At 34.4% G+C, this 22,869-nt stretch overlaps 2 protein-coding genes across 7 annotated transcripts in view; one reads left to right on the top strand and one right to left on the bottom strand.

Annotated features, from left to right (window-relative positions):
• Positions 1-20,658, top strand: part of Mettl21a (methyltransferase 21A, HSPA lysine) — a 45,530-nt gene extending 24,872 nt beyond the window's left edge. Inside the window, exon 4 of one of the 2 annotated variants that reach the window (XM_048808413.1) lies at positions 20,496-20,658. In XM_048808413.1, coding sequence (XP_048664370.1) covers positions 20,496-20,589 — 94 coding nt within the window. In that variant the 3' untranslated portion in view covers positions 20,590-20,658. Of the gene's footprint in view, positions 1-6,672; positions 7,141-20,495 lie in introns of those variants that run through there. The other variant, XM_048808415.1, reaches the window with a different exon arrangement.
• Positions 1-22,869, bottom strand: part of Creb1 (cAMP responsive element binding protein 1) — a 65,028-nt gene that overhangs the window by 7,069 nt on the left and 35,090 nt on the right. For 3 of the 5 annotated variants that reach the window (XM_048808409.1, XM_015481311.2, XM_048808410.1), the window contains 3 exons: positions 22,675-22,817; positions 18,612-18,794; positions 16,571-16,721 (listed from right to left, as the gene is read on the bottom strand). In XM_048808409.1, coding sequence (XP_048664366.1) covers positions 16,571-16,721; positions 18,612-18,794; positions 22,675-22,817 — 477 coding nt within the window. Of the gene's footprint in view, positions 1-16,570; positions 16,722-17,554; positions 17,618-18,611; positions 18,795-22,674; positions 22,818-22,869 lie in introns of those variants that run through there. The other 2 variants (XM_048808411.1, XM_048808412.1) reach the window with 2 other exon arrangements.

The following is a 22,869-nucleotide window of genomic DNA, read 5'->3' as shown; positions in this document are numbered from 1 at the left end:
CAAAAATCAACTCAGCTTATCAAGGAAAGACCTAGGGAGTACACCAGAAACAATGGAAATGCTAGAACTCCAACATACTTATTTTGTAAGTGCTGATTAATGAAACTCCTAACGCTTCAGAAATAAAACCAAGAATTAATAAGTGGGATGGCACTAAATTAAAAGCTTCTGCACAGCAAAGGAAAGAACAGCATGAAGAGAGAGCCTACAGAATAAAAGATAATCTGCCAGGTACTCTCCTGATAGGGGACAAAGAACTAAAAGAAACTTAACCAGACAAACTAATGAATACTAAACAAATGGGCAAAATATCTAAAAAGGCACTTCTCAAAAGAAAAAAAAAATACAAATGGTTAACAAATATATGAAAAAATGGTCAATCTCCTTACCAATCAGGAAGATGCAAATCAAAACTACTGAGATTTCATCTCTCCAGTTAGAATTGTAATCATTAAGAATACAAATAACAACTGCTGGTGAGGATGCAGAGGGAAGGTACACTTATACATTGTTGGTGGGACTGCAAAAAATTATTGAAAGCACTTTGGAGATTCCTCAAAAGACTAGAAATGAAATCACCATATCAGGCAGGTATCCTACTCCTTGGTTATCTATCCAAAAAACCTAAAATCAACATATTACAGTGATACATGCACACCAATGCTTATAGAAGCACAATTCAAAATAGCCATGGAACAAGCCTCGCAGATGAATGGATACAGAAAATGCGGTACATACATACAATGGAGTTTTACTCAGCCATAAAAAGAATAAACAATGTCATTTACAGGAATATGTATGGAGCTGGAGAACATCATGCTGTGTGAAGTAAGCCAGACCCAGTCAAGGGTCCAGTGTTTTCTCTCATATGGGAAAGCTAGAAAGAAAAAAGTAATAAAAGAAAGGCTCTCTTGAAAATATAAGGGAGATCAGTAAAGCAGGGGTGGGGGACAAAGGTAGAGGGAAGAGGGGAGCTGGAGAGGTGGACTAAATTATGCTATGTGCATGTAGGAATATATCATAATTCCTTCCACTTTTATATAACTATAATGCACCAATTAAAAATAAAACAGAAGGAAGACCAATGAAGTAGAGGAAGGGGATTAGGAGAGGAAGGAGAGGAGGGAAAAGGGAAGTACTGGTGACTGAAATGCAGTAAAACATGTTAAAGCATTTATGAATATGTCAAAATGAACTCTGCTATTATATATAACTGTGTTAGGTTTAGATATGAGGTGTCCCCCCAAAACTCATGGGTAAGACAATGCAAGAATGTTCAGAGGCAAAGCAATTAGATTATGAGAGCTGTAGCCTAATCGGTAACGTAGGCAAGTAGGGTGTAACTGGAGGAAATGGGTCACTGGAGATATGCCTTTGGGATTTATATTTTGTCCCGGGTAAGCAAGTTCTCTCTCTGCTTCCTGCCTGTTATGGCCTGAACAGTTTTCCTCTGCCATGCCCTTCTGCTATGGGGAACGGTCTCACCTTGAGCCCACGGTTATGGAGTCAGCTGACCATGGACTGAACCTGTGAATCATGTGCCAAAATAAACGTGTCCTCTTTTAGGTTCTTGTTGGATATATTGGTTACAGCTATAAAAACTATAATGCACTAATAAAAATGTTAAAAAAAATAACATCTCTTCCATAAGTGATGTTGGGAAAACTGGTTATCAACATGTAAAAAGAATGAGATTCTTCCCCTACCTTACACAAAAATAAAACAAAATGTAATAAAGACTTAAACTTAACACCTAAAACTGTAAGACTTCTAGGGGAAAACCTTTCTGAAATTGGACTTGTCTGTGATTTCTTAGATATGACACTGAAAGCATAAGCAATCAAAATAGAAAAATAGGACTACATCAAACTTAAAAAATTCTGTACCTATAAGCACACAAAACAATGAAAAGGCAACCTATGAACTGAAATAAAATATTTACAAATCATGTATGTGATGCGGGAATAATACCCATAATATATAAAAAACTCCCACAACTCAACAACAAAATAACTAGATTAAAAAATGGGCTTAGGCCATAGTAACAAAAAAGGCATGTGGGCACCAAAACAGGCAGGTAGACCAATGGTACAGAATAGAATAGGGCACGGAAGAGGAAAACTGTTCAGGCCATAACAGGCAGGAAGCAGAGACAAACCCACACAAATACAGTTATCTCATACTAGACAAAGGCACCAAAAACATACACTGGAGAAAAGATAGCCTCATCAACAAAACAAATGGTGTTGGGAAAACTGAAAATCCAAATGTAGCAAAATGAAATCATCTCTCACCCTGCACAAAGACTTAAGACTCTAGAACAGAGACCCTGCGCCTAACAGAAGAAAAAGTAGGCCCAAATCTTATCAGCTTAGGAACTGACTTCCTTAACAAGACCCCTAAAGCACAAGAAGTAAAATCAAAAATCAATAATGGGATGAAATCAAACTAAAAATCATCTTCACAGCAAAGGAAACAATGAAGAGAGAGCCTACAGAATGAGAGAAAACCTTTACACATGTACCTCTAATAGAGCATTAATCTCTAAGATGTATCAGAAGAAATATAATCAATCAACAAATATATTAAAAAATGTTCAACATCTTTAGTAATGGCAATTATCAATAATAGAAGCAACAATAAAAGTTGGCGAGGACGTGGGGGAAAAAGGTACACTCACACATGCTGGTGGGGCTGCAAACTGGCGCAACCACTACAGAAAGCAGTATGGAGGTTCCTCAGAAAACTTGGAATGGAACCACCATTCAACCCAGTCATTCCACTCCTCAGTTTATACCCAAAGGACTTAAAATCAGCATATAATGACACAGCCACATCAATGTTTATAGCAGCTCAATTCACAATAGCCAAACTATGGAACCAACACAGTGTTCTTCAACAGATGAATGGATAAAGAAAATGTGGTATATATATACACAGTGGAATATTAGCCATAAAGGAGAATGAAATTATGACATTTACCAGTAAATGGATGGAACTGGAGAACATAATGCTAAGCAAAATTAGCCAATCCCCCAAAATCAAAGACTGAATGTTTTCTCTGATATGCAGATGCTAATTCACAATAAGGCGGGGTGGGATGGTAGTGGAGAAGAATAAAGGTACTTTGGATTAGACAGAGGGGAGTGAAAGGAGGAGAGGGTATATGTGGATAGGAAGGATAGTAGAATCAATTGGACATTTTTACCCTATGTGCATATATGGATTACACAGAACTGGTGTAACTCCTCCACATCATGTATAACATTAGAATGAGAAGTTATACTCCATTTATATAAGATGTGTCAAAATGCACTCTATTGTCATGTGTTATTAATTAGACCAAATAAAAAAATAAAATAAAAAATGGGCTTAGGACTTGAATAGATATTTCTCCAATGCAGGTAAACAAATGGCCAATAAACATGAAAAGATGTTCAACATCAACTAATCTATAGGGATATGCAAATCAAAACCACAATTATCTCACAGACATTAGGATGGCTATCATCAAAGACAACTACCACTTCTTTCTACCATCTGAAAACACCTATTGTGGACATGAAAAAACTGGAATACTTTTGGACTTTTGTTGGGAATGTAAAACAGGACAGCTGCTATGAAGAGGGTTTCTTGAAAAATTACAAAAAGAATGTGTCATGTGATTCAGCAATTCCACTTCTGACTATCTGTTGCATATATGAGAATATACCTAACCCTACTTAATTATACGCTTAAAAATAGGATGTTAAATTCTTTATCATGTTATATATTTTTAACCACAATTAAAAATTATTTAAAAATCTATTAGATTGACAAGAAAACTATTATGTAATAAACTGATAACCATAAACTAGTAAACTCTTTTTTAGCTCTATGTGGTCAAAGGCCCTCTTATTTTTTTATATCCTCAGTCTAGTAGGATGAATAAAAGGTAGGTACTTATTTTTTAATGAATATTAGTTAAAAGCAAAAAGATTTTAACTCTTTAAAATATGAAAACCAACAATTTATAATCAATCATTTACAACAGGGGCAAGATAAGTGTAGTAGTTAATAATATCTTCAGTGGCAGACTCCTGGGTATAAGAGGTTTCTATCCCTTACCAGTTATATAAGGCAGATGTAAATTATTTAACCAGATGAAAACTCAAAAGGTTCATGAGGTGGTTGGGGCTGTAGCTCAGTTGGTAGAGTGCTTGCCTTGCACAAGGCCATGGGTTCAATCCCCAGCAACCCCCCGCCCCCCAAATAAAAGGTTTATGAGAAATAAATGTTAACATATATAAAGTACATGAAATATTATTGTATTGTTAAAATGTTACCTACTACTTCTAGATAACTCAAATGGTAGGATAATTACATCAATGTTAATGGGGAATGCTGCATATAATGTTTCTTTTTTTCATGAGAGGCATGCACATAATCTACTGTATCACTTGGCCATTTGAGAAAAGTTGTTTGGAAATGAATTAAAAATGGTCCAACATTCCTATAAATACTGAAAAAAACAAGTCAAGAGGTGCCTTGGGGCTAGAGGAAAGCTGGGATCTAAAAAGGATGACAGTGGGAATGATTCAGAGGTCAATTTGGATGCTTTCTATTCGGTGAATTCTAACACTCAGAGAACCTGTAGGCTGTATGCGTATTCACAAGTTTAATTTCAATCACGGTTGACTAGTCTTTTTTCTCTTGCTTTCTCTCCTCCATTACCTGACAATGTACAGTCTACAAGTTGAATTACCCATATGAATGCTATATCTACCTGTTAGTTTCCAAAGCTAAATTAATATGATCCTATAGATAAGTACCTCCAACCTTTTTCTACTATAATCATATACTGCAGTATTGTGAAAGATTCAAGTATATATTCCTCAAAAGAAACATGAAACATTGGGCAAAGAAAATTAACTTACTTCTTTTTGCAAGACCTCTTGGATCCTTTCCATATACTAATGTGAACTGAGGTCCTCCTCCAAAGAGAAATTCCACATAGCAGTCCTAAACTTGACTCTTTTGGGCTGGGAGAAATACTAAATGTATTTCTAATAACACCAATGTATAGAATGATGCTCAAGTTAATCATAGTTTAAAATAAACAAACTTGGATACACATTAAATACAATATAGTATACTAGCAAGAGTTCTGAACTGAGGATCAGAAATTCTGGATTCAGATCCTGGCTTTGACACTAACTAGTTGAGTAGTTTCTAGTGGGTCCTTCCCCATTCAAGAACTGCTTTCCCATCTGTTTAAAAATAAAGAAAAAATAAAACAAACTCATCAACACATCCCAAACTAAGGTATAGGTTAGCTTTGTTAGGTACATGCAAAGAATTAATACGGTAAATCATTCTAAAGCATTAATTTTAATTGATGAGGTGGAAGGCATTTTAATATTAAATACTATATCTCAAAGGAGACTACAACATTCAAATGAAAATGAAAATTTTAAAATTGAAGACAGCCACTTAAATTAAAGCTTCTTGAAACTTTCTATCAAGATATCTTAAGAGCAAGGGAACGAAAGAATCTACCCAAGGAACTGGTCTAGGGACTCAGTGTGCAGATCAAAGTGACCTCTGATGTCTCTTCTAGTACAAAAATAGGATTTTGTGATTATAAGAATTTATGCAAACAGATGGCCTGTAAATTCTGAAACTGATTTAGACATACTTTTAGAAAAAAGTTCTTTGCTTCTATAAGATATTTTATTTACTCCTCTTTCAGCATCTTCAATCCTTCCTTACTATGTGCTTTTACTTGTTTGCCTTTAAATATTTATGGGTTTTTACAGTCTTCATCCACATGAATTATTATATTAATTTAAAAATGGGTATATTGGTTCTGGCTTCTACCCTAAGATGTAGAGAAGCAAAAAGAAAGATATGCTACTCTTACCATGGGAAAAAGGACTAACCAAATTCATGAGTGTTTTCAAATCTATCAGAGACCAAAGGCTACACAGCAAATTGATCCAAAATTTAAGGAGGCAATGCCTCAAGAAGGGAGGAGACAAAAACATACTTATCTTGGATAGAGGCAACTGGACAATGATAAAAGAATTTTTTTACCATTTCTCATAAAAAAGATGAAAATCTGATAAAGGCCAGAGTGAGCGTAAGCTGGTGGGACAGTATTTAACCTTTAAAAATTCCAGTAATTAGGGAAGTCTGAGTGCTCTTGAAGTCTTTTCTCCATGAACACACTATCAGTCGTCACTCATAGAAAAGACCTCAAAGAGTCCACACACCGTGGAACAACATTTGAGTGGGAGGGACAAGAAATTCTATGGGGAGTTTATCTTCATTTTGGAACAAAAAATTAATCCACTCAGGTAGGGCAACACCACTGGCCTTAGGGCATTGGTGACTACTGAATACAGTTTGGGGAATGTGTGAGGCCCTATTTCTTTAAGGAGGTGCAAGAGAAGAACATACCTATGAGACCAACAGAAACGCAAAGTATGCCTAAAATCTAGTCTTAATCAGAACAACTTCAAATAGCATCAGAATGCTAATGAGAGAGGAAAAGGAAAGAAATAGGAGCTTACAGATAGATCCATGTAAAGCATATCACTGGCTGGTGAGCCTGATGAAGGACATGGACTGACATTCCAACTCTTCTCATCATCTGCCTGATCCTCTCTCATTGTGCTCACTGCTCTGAAGCTCTACAGCAGCCTCCTGACCCTGGTGAGAAAGGCGACTTCTCCTTATGATGGTTTCCTCAACTGGCTGTCAACTCCACACCAGGAGAAGCCTCCATCGGTTCCTGACCTGATCACTGTGGTCTGAGTGAGTGTGCATCTGCTGGACTTAAGGCCTAAGACCTGAGACTCTAGATCTGGCACTTGAGCTTAGCATGCAGAGGGAGTATCTGTATAAGTCTGTCATGATTAAGTATGTTTGCATTACTTAGAGTTCACTTAGAATTATTTGACTTGAATTGATTATGTCTATTGCACTGTCCAGCATTAAGGATTGTCATTTTCTTGATTAAAAACGTATAGAGTGAAATTGTATTAAGTGATTTGAGTGTATAAAACATTAAAAAGGGCAGAAGTGTGTGGACATTCTTTATTTCGACTCCCCTCAACTGCATAAGTCACACCTTTGCCCATTGCGACCCCCCCCCCCAAATCTCCTAGAACTAATTAAATTTAGAAAGGTCATAGGGTAAAAAAAAGGTCAATATGATTATTTGGTCCTCCTTTTGGCAAAATTCCTAAAATCCTTGGATTCTCCATGGAATAAGGTTTTGTATGCTAATAAGTTGACAGATGGCTTGTTAATCCCTATGTAGTTTCAGAATGAAGACCAGAAAGACCCGGGTAGGATTAGAAGGTTGGGACTTTCAGCCCTATTCCTGAACCTCAGGGTGAGACAGGGATTTAGGATAAAGAATAATACATTGAGACTTAAAGGAAATATCCATGAACCACTGAGATGCAGAAAGCATGGTTGTAAATCTTGAGCAACAGACCCTTGGTTCATTCCCTTGTAAAAAAGAGGAGAATATACACATGCAGGGGAAACTGGTAGGAAATTACGTAGACCCACTCCACTCACCTCTAGTCCCCTATAAATATTGAATCCCCACACAAAGGCAAAGCTTCTCATTTGAGACAGCCCGAATTCTCCCTTGAATGTGTATTTGTTTTCTAAATAAACCTTTGTGTATGCCTTTATCTAGCTCAAGCTGAAATTCTTTTTCATCATGTATGCCAAGAATCTTGTTGGTCATGAGTTAAATTCCCTGCTCTGATCTGGAAACTCCTGGTACCTCATCTCCCATGACAAGAGGAGGAAAAAGGGGTAAAGGTTGAGTAGATCACCAAGGGCCAGTGATTTAATCAATCACGTCTAAGTAATGAACCTTCCATAAAAACACAAAAAAACTGGTTGAGAAATTTATGGACAGCTTAACACAGGGAAGCTGCCTGTAGGGTATTATGCCCCCACTCCACAAGAACCTGGGACCTTTCTAGATCTTGCCTTACATATCTCTTCATCTGGCTGTTTACTTGTATCCTGTAAAATATCCTTTGTGACACATAGTAAATGTGTTTCCCTTTGTTCTAGCAAATTAATTCAAACCAAGAAGAGTCATGGGAACTCCGATTAATAGCAGGTTGGTTAAGATCACAGAAAAAAATAACCTAGAGCTTGCAATCAGAATGTGAAGTAAAGCAGAGGTCTAGTGGGACTGAGCCCTTAATCTGCAGGATCAGATGCAATTCCCTTAGAATTGTTTCTGAATTAGAGGATACCCAGCTTGTGTCCCCTGTAGAACAGGTTGATTGCTTGGTGTTATGGGAAAACAATCTCCACACTTTGGTCACAATAGTCATTTTTTTTTTTTTAAATCTTTATGTGGTGCTAAGTACCTCGCATGTACTAGATAAGCGCTCTACCACTGAGCTACAGTCCCAGCCCTACAACAGTCTTCTATGTTTACATATTGAGTGAGAATACAGAAACTAGGTTTGGCCAGGTGCAGTGGCACATGCCTATAAGCTCAGCAGCTGGGAAGGCTGAGGTAGGAGGATCAGAGTTTAAAGCCAAAGCCAGCCTCGGCAAAAGCGAGGACCTGTCTCTAAATAAAATACAAAAAAGGGCTGGGAGTGTGGCTCAGTGGTTGAATGCCTCTGGGTTCATTTCCCAGTACAAAAAAAAAGGAAAAGAAACTGGGTTTCGTTTTTTCCATATTCTCAAAGTCAATTTTATTTCTATTATATACTAGCAATGAACTGTTGAGCATCATTTCAAGTAGTACCTGCCCCCAAACAAAAGCAAAAACCTCAGAACTACTTAAGACTTAGTATTGTTAAGAATCATTTCTCCTCCATTTGATGTACAGACTCAAGGCAATCCTAATCAAAATATAAGCAAGCTTTCTGTAGACACTAAAAGCTGATTTTAAATTTATATGAAAATCCAAACAATTCTATCCTAGAGTAACAGGGTTGGAGGACTCCACAGTCAAATTTGAGACTTGCTATGATGCTGTGGTAATAAACATGAGAATATGGAACTGGTGAAAGGATAGACACACAGATCAGTGAGGATGTTAGCCCAGAAAGAGACCCAATCAACAGTCCATTAATTTTTGACAAAAGAGCAAAGGGAATTCAATAATCTTTTAAATAAATGGTGTCAGATCAAATGGATACCTATATATAAATAATGAATCTTAATACATCCCTTGCATATCATATAAAACTCAACTCAAAAGTAAATGTAAAACTATAATGTTTTTAGAGGAGAACAGGAGAAAAATCTGTGTGATTGTGGATTAGGCAAATAATTCTTACATACAATACCACAGCATGATTTATAAAAGAAAAAAAAATTGATGAACTGGATCTCATAAAAATGAAAACCTTTTGTTCTACAAAAGACAGTATTAAGAAAATGAAAAATAAGCTACAAACTGAAAATACTTGCTAATCACATATCCAACAAAAGACTTGTATCCAGAATAAAGATCTCAAAAGAAAAAATACCAACACAATAAAAAGTAGGCAAATGATCTAAATAGATACTTTAACAGAGAAAATATTCAGATGGCAAATAAGCTTAACATTAGTAGTTACAAGGGAAATGCAAATTACAACCACAATGAGATACCATTTATATACCTTATAGGACAAGGATTAAAAAAAAAAAAATAACTAATTATATCAAGTTCTGGCAACAATATAAAAAACCTGGAACTCTCATACACTGCTGGTGGGAATACAAAATGGTACAGTCATTTTGGAAAACAACTGGGCATTTATAATAAAAGTTAAATATATATTTACATTCTACCTGCCAACCTCCTTCTAAATATTTACCCAAGTAAACTAAAAATTCATATAAAAAACCTTTGTCTAAATATTTATGTTATTCCTCCCAAACTGGAAACAACCAAAATAAACATCAAAGTGAAAAAGGATAAAATAAACAAAAAACCATAGTGCATCTATATAATGAAATGTTAGTGATAACACCAACCATTGATTCCTGCAACAATATTAATGAATCTTAGACACATTTTTCTAGGTGAAATAAGTGGATCTAAAAGACTATATGATTCTGTTCATATGAAATTCTGGGAAAGGCAAAACTATAACTGTTTAGTGGTTTCCAGGGATTCAGGGAAGGCGTAGAAGCTGATTAGTATCACAAGGGAGTATTTTTTAGGACAGTATTACTGTTCTGTATGGCATTATGGGGATAGATACATGATACCATACATCTGTCAAAATCCATAAAACTATATAAAAAAAGTGAACTTAGCTGTATGTGAATTTAAGAAGAAAAAAACAGAATGTTGGGGAATCCTAGACTGAGTGAAGATGATGAGAAATCTAATGTTGATGTAACTTCACTAAGCAGGGTGGAGAAAAGGAATCCTAAGTACCTTTGGAAAACAGCAATTTCATGCAATACTACAATGCTGAAAACAAAAAGAAAATAAAACATTGCACTATAATTAGGTAAATTTATTTCTCACAGGGGTACTCATTATCAACTCTGAACCTGCTTCACATGTACATTAGAGCTAAACAAACATGTAAGCCTAGTTTCTGTCATAGAAAGAATTACAAATAAGCAAAGAGGGGGAGGCTAAAATAAACCCTGTGGTTATAGATTAGCCTGTGATGTTACTATGAATCCATTCATTTTAGTGTACATGTATAGATATAGAAATAAGGACGTATACCTACACATATTTCCTAGTTCTATGTTGAGGCCATACAAGTGTGACCCTGGTAGCAAACAGCATAATCTAGTGCCCAGTTCTTGGTTTCTAAATAGTATTTTCCAATAAAAAGGAACAGGGCTCATTGGAAAAATGGCTGATTCTGAAAACAAGATGAAAAATTGAGTATAGATAATCCAGTAGTGCAAGAGAGGAAGGTGCAAAAGCGGGGGTAGAGGGCATGTTCAAAGGACACAGAAAACAAACTGGAAGAGCTCCCAATGGCTAAAGTTGGGACAATCTGAATAATATAATAATGATAGTAATGAATTATAACCTCCCCCAGTTACCATGAGTCTATATTGATGTAAATAATGGGGAAGGCACAAAATATTCTTATAGAAAAAAAAAAGTTAATAAAAGTAGAAGGGATGAGAGAAATAGAAAATTCCCATGAGAATACCATAGTAATAATTACTGTGGTATAATTCACTGGTGAATATAGGTTGAATATCCCAAATTTTAAAAATCTGAAACTTGGGAACAGACACATTACTTAGAAGTTCTGGATTTTGGATTTTCCAATTAAAGATGCTCAATTGGCTAAGTCTATATAAATATTCCAAAACCAGAAGAACTCTGAAATCTCACATTTTCTAGTTCTATGCATTTTGGATAAGGATATAACACTTGACTTGTACTAAAATCAGTGGGCAAAACTTACAGGGAGATACTTAACATAGCTTCCAAGCATCTTCTTTAAAAAACCAACTACTTTGTTGGTTATAACATGTGACCACAAATTCTTTGATACTCTTCCCCTTAAATGTAGGCTGCACTTAGTGAAATCATTTCTAAGGAATGCAGTATACAAAGAGAAAAATTCTACAGTGGAGACAAATTAGTACTTCAACCAACTGATCAAAGTTAATATTACCAGTAATAAGTCTACTGGTATATGTTTCCTGATATGATGTAGCAAGAGGGGCACAATAAATCACTGCAGGATTTTTTCCCCAAAATTGATGACCTCTATCTAACCATAAGAAAACATCAGATAAACCCCAAATGAGGGATATTCTATAAGAAGTCAGATCCCTACCCTCCAAAAGTGTCAGATACAAAAGGCTATGAAACACAAGGAAACAGAAACTAAGAGATGTGACAATTAAGTGCAATGTGGTATCTGGATTGGATTCTACAAAAGAAAAGGAATATAGGTATTAAAAAATGCATAAGTCTGAATAAAATGTATAATTCACTTAATAGTTTTATACCAATGTATTTCTTAGTTTTGATAACTGTTATTCTGCTTATATAATATACTAGGAATACAGGAAGCTGAATAAAAGGTATTGGAAACATCTTTACCACGTCTAAGTCTAAAGTTATTTGAAAATAAAAGGTTAAAACTGATCTATTAAAAATGTACATATAGTGCTGGGGTGGTAGCTCAGTGGTAGAGTGCTTGCCTAGCACATTGAGTGGCACTGGGTTCAATCCTCAGCATTATATGAAAATAAGTAAAAATAAAGGAACTGTGTCCAATTACAACTAAAAAATAATATTTTAAAAATGAATATATGTTTTTATTTGTATTGAGGAAAAATATACTCTATATAATAATTTGGATGGTTCAATTAGAGTTGATATTTTTAGTTTATACTTTTCTTACTTATAATGAGCATGTTTTACCTGTGTAATACATTTTAAAAAATGAGAACATATATACTCTTTAATAATCTGCTTCTGTCCATGAAGAATATCTTCCTATCTCAGCAAAAAAATACATCTATTTTCTTTCTTAATGAACAGCTATATGTAGTTGAATGAAAGTACCTTAATTCATATCAAATATACGTTGTTTATCCTATCATTTGTGAATATGCCTTCATATCTTCATTAGTCTTCTGATACTGTTAAAATATTTTCAGTTTGTTTGCTTTGCTATTTTATATAAATCTATTTAACCTTTTCTTTATTATTTTTGTCCTTAAAAGTCTGCTATTAAAACCCCCTGTGCATGCTAATGTTATATAAAAGCAAAGGTGGTAAATTATATTACTTTTGTAATTTGCCCCTCCTTGCTTCCTATGGAAAGAGCTAGCATCCAGTCTGCTGACTTTGGGCTTGTCCTTGTCTGTGCTGTGTCCAATGGAACACAAGTAGACATGTTGTTCACCATAGTCAAGCAGACGCTTTAAAAAGCACTGCCCTTTTCCTGTTGTCAAAGGCTCCTCTCAGAGGTGCTGCTGCTCCTTGGGGGCTGGGATTCACGAAATAGACAGCATGTGAAGAAGAGCCATGGGCAAGTGACTTGCAGCTGTCAAAATGTAACTTATAAATGAGGAAGAAATATGTGTTCTAAGACACTGAGATTTTGTGATTGTTACTGTAGCAACACAAATAAATACAACAACCATTTATATTTCCTCTTTCACAATGCTTACCACTTATTTTCATTTTGGAATAAATGGCTATTTGGAGACTGTAGAATTTCTGAGTCCAAACTTTTTCTGTCCAAGTTTAGTTTAATACAGGTTATGTTTGATGTACATAGGAGACATTATTTCTGGTGAATATGTCAAGAGTACTCACTATAAGCAAGGAAATTTATGGGGATTCTGGGGTCACAACCCAAAGCAACTACTGTAGTGTGAATCTTTTATTATTACCTTAAAAATAATTTTTATTTGTCTCTAATCTTTGAGCAAAATGAACACCCAGGAAAAGCATTCCATGTTTCACTTCCTTGTTACATATCCACCCCACTGCCGTGTGCTCTAGTAAGAGCATCATAGCAGTGAAGTAGCATGTTGACAGGCTTTGGCAGCAGACACATGATCAAATCTCAATTCTACCAGTTTCTTAAAAACTGTGATGTTTGGCAACATTTAACTTCTCTCTGGTATCTGTGGGAATAAAATTCCACCTCACTGTAGAAGAATTAATAATGTATATAAAAAATCTAGAACTGCCCATACATAATATGGAACTTAATAAACAGTACCTCAGAGGAAAGGTCAATATCAGAATATATAGAATTATTGATACCTGCATATATTGGTACCTGAAATACATGACTATGGATGAAAGTTCCAAGGGGAAATTTGAAAAGTAGTCAGAAAACCAGGTGGTGAATAAACCAAAGAAGTATTTTGGGTGAATGAGCAGTCAAAAGTGGTACATACTTCACAGAGGTGAAATCAAACAAAAAAGAGACTACTGGATCTGCCAAGTGTGTGTTTTGGAATGTGGGTATGTACCTGGTTTGTGAGTTTGCATGGTATGATGGTCACAGAAGCCAGATTTGACTGAAAGCTCAAAAAGCAGTCATCTGATAATGAAGGAAAAATGAAACTATGGCACTGTATCTAAATTCAAACAAAAGTATTTTACCAGAGTACATGAGCAGGTGGTTTCCCTATAGATCTCATTTAAATAAAGCTTGTAAAGAACTGAAGCCCTCTCCATAATTTGGAATGTGTTGTAGAGGTAGGATGGGGATCGTAGAGAGGGCTACAAATCTGAAGGAAAAAAAGAAATTTGGTCTGCTAAAAGAACAAGTTTTCACAAATGGGCAGTGCTCTAGGTTGGCCTCTACATAACAGTAGATAAGAACCAATACTGCTGCCTTCTTACATAGTATAGAAAAAATTTTTCCTATTTTGTTCCTTCAAAAGGACACTAGAGTTTATCCAACTGTTGGAAAGGATTAAAAGTAAGTCCAAATCATGACTACAATTATATTGCCTCTGTAGTCTTTTCTGTATAAGAGGGAAACATCATCATCATCATCATCATTATTATTATTATTTTGGTACCAGGGATTGAACTCAGGGGCACTCAACCACTGAGTCACATCCCCAACCCTATTTTGTATTTTATTTAGAGATAGGGTCTCACTGAGTTGCTTAGCGCCTCGCTTTTGCTGAGGCTGGCTTTGAACTCACGATCCTTCTTTTCCAGTCTCCTGAGCTGCTGGGATTACAGGCATAAGCCACCACACCCACTAGGGGGAAACATTTTTTGTCCCACAGAGGCAAACTACATAGATATAATCTGAAAGTTCTTCTGCCTTTTTTTTTTTTTTTTAGTTGTAGATGGACACAATACCTTTATTTTCATGTGGTGCCGGGGATCGAACTCAATGCCTCATGAATGCTAGGCAAGGGCTCTGCCCACTGAGCCACAATCCTGGCCCCTCTTCTGCTGTTTTTAATAATCAAAAGGACTTATTTTCTGATTGCTCTGCTATGTGTGCTTTAAACTATTTTCTTTAGTAAGTGCTGTTTTTTAAATTTTATTACCAAGCTTTTGCTGGAGACTTCTTAAAAGAGAATTGTTTCTAATTTTAAAAAGGGTTAAGCACCCTTATGAGTACTTTAAAACTGAGAATATTTAAATAATGCATAGTTTAATTTATATTTTAAAATACATTTAAATAAGAATGCAGCGTTTATACTTTTGTTTAAAATTATAATTTAAATACTTAAAAAGAAAATCACTGGTTGATAGAGAACAAATAAAATAAAGTCACTCCACTCCTTTGCATCTTTTCCCCTAATCCCAGAATGCTTCTGCCATTGCTCATAGCTTAGATAATAATTTATTAATACAGTGACAGCTAAAAATATTTTAGAAACAAAGAGACTGATCTGCTGAAATATTAAATTGCTCAAGGAAAAAAAAAAACATTTATGTTTCAGACCACTGTGGTTACAAAGTACTTTCAGAGAAATAATCTAACTTGACCCTTAGAACAACACTTTAAGTAGATTGTGGAATCCTATTTTACAAAGGAGAAAACTGAGGTTCAGAAGATTAATAGGTTCTCTGAAAGTCATAGCAAGGGTGGAGCAAGACATCAAGCTTTATCTTCCAAATTCAATCTGTTTCTTTGACTTTATCATGAATTTGAATAATCCTGGGGTAAAAAGTAGAATATTGTCACCAATTTAAAACATTTTATAACTTCATACATCTTTATTTTCATTTTTTTCTGTTTGTCTTAGTCATTTTCATATTAAAATCTTAAAACTATACGAGGCATGTGGGAACAAGCCTGTAATCTCAACAAACAGGGAGGGTGAGGCAGAATTGCAAGGGTGAGCACCCAGAGTGGGCACCTTAGGGAGACCCTGCCTCTAAATAAATAAGTAAGTAAGTAAGTAAATAAGCCAGCCTGGGCACCTTAGGGAGACCCTGTTTCTAAATAAACAAACAAACAAATAAATAAATATGAGACTGGGGATGTAGCTTAGAGGCAGAAGGCCCCTGCATTCAATCCCCAATACAAAAATAGGGTACTTTTATTTTGATGTCAAAACCATTTAAAAATGGCTTTGTCTACATGTCACAGATTTTGATAAGTAGAATTTTCCTCATTCAAGAATTATAACTATTTCAAGGTTTCTGTCAGTAACATGGTATTAAGTTACTATTTTGAGTAAAGAAAATATTGGCCATTGATACATTTACTTTATTATACATAAATTTAATAAAATTTAACATTTAATGTTAATACACATATCTGATGCTCTTGAACATGAACAATACTACTCATGAAAAAATTTGTAAATAATCTAGCTAGTTGGTTGGAGCAAAATACAAACATAGCAAAGCTGCATATTAAATCTCCTGTGAGGAAACTGCATGAAAGAAAACTACTTTATTATTAAAGACTGACCCATAATCTCATTAGTCATTTCACATGCAACTTATTAAATAAAGAAGTTTTAGTAAGATCCATCAATTCTGGGGGATGGTGGTGGTGGAATTCAAGGCAAAGATCCTGTTATCAGTTGTAAAACACATTTGGCAGAATTTGTGGACATACTCAACCCATAACAATATAAGTAAATGGATTATATGTACCTGTTCTTCATTAGACGAACCTCTCTCTTTCGTGCTGCTTCTTCAGCAGGCTGTGTAGGAAGTGCTGGGGAGGATGCCATAACAACTCCAGGGGCAATGGTGCTAGTAGGTGCTGTGCGAATCTGATATGTTTGTACATCTCCTGAGGCAGCTGAAAAGAATGGTGAGCAAGGTGTAAGGCACAGAAATGAAGTGACTTGATTCAGCTGTGTGTGTTAATCATCAGTCTAAACATACTTTTTGAATTAGAAAAGAAACAATAAGGAACAGATGATTCTGGCTAAAATGTTGAAAAAAAAATCAGCACTCTTTGGGTCATTACTGAGAAATAAACCCCAGTTTAATGTACTTATTAGTATAGACACTCAGGTGAAATACATCTAAACCTATGTCTGCTGGGTCTTATATTTATCTTTCATTGGAATGTAGTTCTATTCTGTTAACATGCTTACCAACCTTAAGTCTAAAAGGGAAGTAGGGCACAGCTTGGATGATCTTCCTAGATAGAGTATAGTCCTCAATGTCTTCCTTTGATATTGGTAAATTCATATTAAAAAATTTCAAGTAGACTCTTGCCACGACATAAAAACGACCATGATTTTTCATAAAATAGCAAAATGGAAGAGAAAATAAAGCATTATGGTCAACTATTATAAACTTCTAATTCAAACAAAACTGAAAGTATGAAAAAGTGTACTAATTGATGCCAATTTTATTTGTAAACATTGTTTTAATATAAATGATAATGGCTAGATAAACTCTTAAGTTTTAATTTCCTAACTAAACAATCCACCATTTGTGAAAAGAAACAACCACTGTTTGTCAAATTTCTTCTAATATCAGCTTAATATGCTCTCCTAAGAATAAGGAACCTAACATTTGAGAGAATTTGAAGGTCTTTATATAAAATTATTCATATTAGATATCAATATCAATTAAAATGTGTAGTTTGAGTGGAAAAGATTTATATACTAAACATGTTACCATCTTCAAACTGACGTTCAGAATTCAAATTCACTGACATCCTGCTTTACATTTTTTGAGTACCTGCATGTAAAGTGAAAAGGTGTTTTATTCCCATTAATAAGCAAAATATCTTTTTCAAATATTATTTGTTTAAAAACAGAATATATTCTGTAATTACACTAGGGCCCTTTAAATAAATTATGATTCTCTAGTTGGTGTTTTAGGATTATCCAAAGGTAATTATCCATGGCAAAGGGATACAACTGCCACTACCTAACATAGGCAAAATGCATTATTATTAATGAAAATATTTTTAGAAACAAATTATTATTTCCTCAATCTACAAATTTCCAATCTGGCATAAATTATATTGTTGAAATATTCAAACAGATTCAACAAAAAATAGTCAATTCCTATCCATATATTTCTGAAATAAATGTAACAAAAAAAATTAAAATAAAATAAAAAAATCTACTTTATAATTCCTCAAGGGTTTAACTATTACTTTTCCTTCCAAGACCGGTGGACTTGCATACTTGTGTGTGGTCTTTTGGAATATAATGTTCCTATACAAAATATAATAATTTCAGAAAAGAAGACCTAAGTTTCTTTTGAATAAAAACAAGAGAAACAGAATTGTTAGACCTCCAAAATTCTTATTTGATTTATCGCAATTTCATTTAATAAATGAAAAACAAACAAAAAGGCCCAGAATAATTGGATCCTGCTCAGTCACAAAGCAGATCCATTCAGAATTACATCTAAAAATCCATCTTTCCTGACTTCTGATTTCATTTTTTTGTTCTAACCTACCCTGTTTCTCCTGTTCCCAAACAGTAAAGGTGTTACAGATAGACACTATATTTTTAAATACTAAAAATAGTTGTTTTTATGCCATGACATTTTGGTCCAATTTTGGGATAATGGAAGAGTTCATGGAAAATATTATCTATATCAAAGAAAAATTGACTACATTTTAGTTGTGCTTTATAATACGATACTTACTTTTTCTGAGTTTATAAAATTTTAATCTTTTAAAGAATTTATCACACCTGTGAATTCTGAATTCCCTTACCTTGAACAACAACTTGGTTGCTGGGCACTAAGATCTGTTGTCCATCAGTGGTCTGTGCATACTGTAGAATGGTAGTACCCGGCTGAGTGGCAGCTGCATTGGTCATGGTTAATGTTTGCAGACCCTGTACCCCATCGGTACCATTGTTAGCCAGCTGTATTGCTCCTCCCTGGGTAATGGCAACTAAAACCCAATGGATTTTATTGTTACAAGTTTAATTAATACCATGTAAGACCTTTAAGACACTCTAAATTCAATGTAGAATAATTTGTAAGGCATCATCTAGGAGAAATTATCACAATGAATCTTGGTATCCCCAAGTAGTTTTCTACTACTCTATGAACTGCATTACAATTTATAATATAATGCTGTTAATGATTTTTTAGAAACAGTAAGAAAATATCAAATTCCTTTTGGAATTATTTGGTTACAAGGATATTCTGCCTATGATCCACACTTTACTTTATTCTAGTGTTAACCATAAAATATATTGTTTAATATTTGTTGGGCAAAAACTAAATAAATTACTTGAGGGTAGGAAATGTGATTTTTCTTCTCTACCTTTAAAAATCTTGACTTTATGCTCTCAGCACAGTGGTGGGCCTGTAATAGGCACCCAATAAATGGTTATTTTAAAATGTAATCAATAGGGCTGGGGATGTGGCTCAAGCGGTAGTGCGCTCGTCTGGCATGCGAGCGGCCCGGGTTCAATCCTCAGTGCCACATACAAACAAAGATGTTGTGTCTGCCGAAAACTAAAAAATAAATATTAAAAAAAAAAATCTCTCTCTCTTTAAAAAAAAAAGTAATCAATAAAGCAGCTCATCAGTGCATTCCATTTATCTCTTCTAGCAACTCATAAAATACATCAAAAGTCTACTCAATTATCCAGGTGTGGTGCACACATCTGTAGTTCCAGCTACTTGGAAAACTCAGGCAGAAGGATCACTTGAGCTTAAGAGTTCAAGATCATCTTTGGCAACACAGAACCATCTCAAACAAACAAAAGCCCACTCAATGAAACAACTGAAAAATAGATGGAACTCAGCACAAGAAACCTCTTGTGGAGCTTAAAACTAGAACTCAAGATCATTATTTAGAAACAAAAACAACCAGTATGATGGTGCACACCTGTAATCCCATCAACTTAGGAGGCAGAGGCTGAGGCTGGAGGATCACAAGTTTAAGGCTAGCCTCATCAACTTAGCAAGGCACCAAGCAACTTATTGAAACCCTGTCTCAAAATCAAAAATAAAAAGGGCTGGGGATGTAGCTCAGTGGTTCAATACCCCTGGCTTCAATCCCTGATAAAAACTGAAATCACCTGTATGCTACAGTACATGGAAAAAGTTAATAGAAAGAGAAGCTATCTTTTTCTTGGAAGACACAGATACTAACATAAAGAAATTTAGTTCATTCACAATCTCCCTGCTAAGGGTCAGGTTTTCCAGAAAGAGGAGGAGGAAAAAAAAAATCACATAAGGGTTTTAACTGAATTAAGAGACAAGTAAAAAATATGAGATCAACAGATCCGACTTAAATACAGTACTGTCCATTAGAAGGGAATTAGTTTGGGATCAACTGCCTGTAAGCTCTGGAAAACTACTAAGTCATCAATCAGTACATGTAAAGTTGATTATTTACTGCTCAAATGATTAGTTTAGCAAAATAATACTTGTGGACATTAAGACACTGGCATTTATAATCCATCAACTTTAGTAAATCTCAGACAATGGGAAATATTGGATTATATAAGAATTAATCTAATTCTGTAAGATTACTTGAGAGAATCAGAAGGTTAACAAAATTAATCTACAATTTCACATATAGAGTTAATATGCAAATTCTATTATGTTTAACATATTACTTTCTTTTTGGTTACAGCCATGAATTCAATGTGGGAGGAAGGAAGAAAAAAAACTATACTTGGAAAAGGAAAAAAAAAAAACCAAAAAACAAAAAACAAAACTACACTTGAAAATATTTGGGCTATAGTCCAAGTTCTGTTACTAAATCATTACTTGATTCTCTTATCTCTTCTGTAAAATAAACACATCTAGTTGTAGCCACAAAATATAATTGCTGTAAGCATTAAATAAAGTCATGTATATCAAAGTACTTTCAAAACTGAAGTCTGGTCCTACTGACTATATTTTCCTATATAACATTGATTTATACATTTGATTATTCCAAAAGGATTTCAGAGTTTCAATAAAACACAACTAAAAAGATAGAAGTCAAAAAACTGTTATGTCTCTAGGTTTACATAATGATCTACTAGAAAAATCTAGACTTAAGGAAATATAATAAATTTAGTTGAGATTCCATACAACATGTAAATGTATAAGACAACATGTGTATGTAAACAGAAGGAACTAAGGGATATTTCACCTTACTATTAAAGAGGAACATTTTAAGTTTTATTAACACTATCAACACTTTACCACTTGAATTGTGACATGTTCATTTTTTGAGCTAAGAATTATAAATGTTGTTGTAAATGTATTAGTTATATTGTTCCTTAATGAAAAATCAACTTGTTCTATCAAAAACTGTGTGTGCACATACAGAGAAGAAATAAAAATAAAGCTTTTAAAAATCTCAAAATGTTAATCTCTTGAAATTATTTTTGGTAGCTGGAGAAGGGTGTGCAAAATTAGACATTTAGGGGGATAATGGGAGTTCTCTAAATTTCACTTCCGTCTTTCAGATTTCTGGTATGTCTGTTTCCTAAAAAGCATACTTTCTAGTTCAAGTGAGAACTAGAAAGTTCTCCAGTAGTGAATCTGTTACCAAAGGGAATGTTATACCCCAGGATGCTAAAGTAGGCAAAAATAAAAGTCATGTGTGTTGTAAAATCACATCTTGAATAAAGATGTTTACCTGGACACAAAGCAAAAAAAAAAAAATACACACACACACACAGGTATAGATATGTACCTCTTTGCATCTGTCAACAAGAAACTTAAGGAAAAAAAGAATAACTAAGCTTACTGTAGTAAGCTTACTTAATAGTAAACCAGTAGCTTTGTCTGACTATCAAAAATTTTAGCTCTGAGAGAGCTAAAAAGTTTGCTACTTGAGAAATCTGTTTTTAAGACAGAATGCAAATTACTGTTAGGCAAACTGACATTGGGTTAAAAAACAAAAAGTAACCTAGGTGTCAAGCATTAGGCACACTAAAAGGCAAAGGTATTGAGTAAATAAAAGAGTACCATTCATACATTTTCATTTGAAAATGCAAAATTCGAAAGTACTTTACAATAGATTGAGGTGAAAGATAAGAAAAAGTAAGAGATAAGAAGAGACCTCTAAGTGCCAGATAGAGACAACATGAAATGAAAATTTGAATAATTTTGTAATAGAAACCTTTGCTTTTTGTGAGCCAAAAAACCAAGTATCCAGTTAATTTTCCTTGTGTTTACATAATCTTACTTTGCTATACTACCTTTTACATGAAAAGAAATAATAATTGAATGTGCTAGCAGACTACAACAAAGTCAACCCCACCCCCCCTTGAAACATTATTAAATATGAATATTTTTAAATGCAACTTTTGGAAGGTAAGATAAAGTATTAAAATAGATTAATAGTAAGAGCATCTTTGGCCTTAAACATAGTCAAGGTATAATTTTTTTTCCTTTATCTGAAAAAACTCATGCTATTCTTGATATTATGTGAAAACTAAAATCTTTTTTTGCTGCTGGTACTGGGAATTGAATCCAGGAACCATACATTCTAGGTAAGACATTTATCACTGAGCTACATTCCTAGCCTGAGGACTAAAATCTATAGAGGTTCATTTAGTTCTTCAAAAAACTTTAGATTATGCATCTGCATAAAACAAAGGAACATGTAAACACCTCACATAATAGAGTAATCCTAAATAGAACTCTGAAGAAAATACTCCTATTACATATAGACCTCTGCATATTAAGCAATAGAGGAAATATAAAGTGGCAGTAAGAATGAGAAAAAAATTGGAAATTACATAATTCCCTTAAAGAGAATAAAACGTTAATTTTTCTTTTCTCTTTACAAAACAGAAATATCTATTACTCACTATACTGTCCACTGCTAGTTTGATAAATCGGAGTTGGCACTGTTACAGTGGTGATGGCAGGGGCTGAAGTCTCCTCTTCAGACTTCTCTTCTTCAATCCTTGGCACTCCTGGTGCATCAGAAGATAAATCATTCAGAATTTTCCTAGAAAAATAGAGAACTACCTTAATTAAAAGTAAAATTTACTGTCTAAATA

This window comes from Marmota marmota, unplaced genomic scaffold (genome assembly GCF_001458135.2).
Source record: "Marmota marmota marmota unplaced genomic scaffold, marMar, whole genome shotgun sequence".
NCBI classification, from domain to species: domain Eukaryota; kingdom Metazoa; phylum Chordata; class Mammalia; order Rodentia; family Sciuridae; genus Marmota; species Marmota marmota.
Note: the sequence above shows the minus strand (reverse complement) of the source record. Positions and strands in the feature narration are given on the sequence as shown.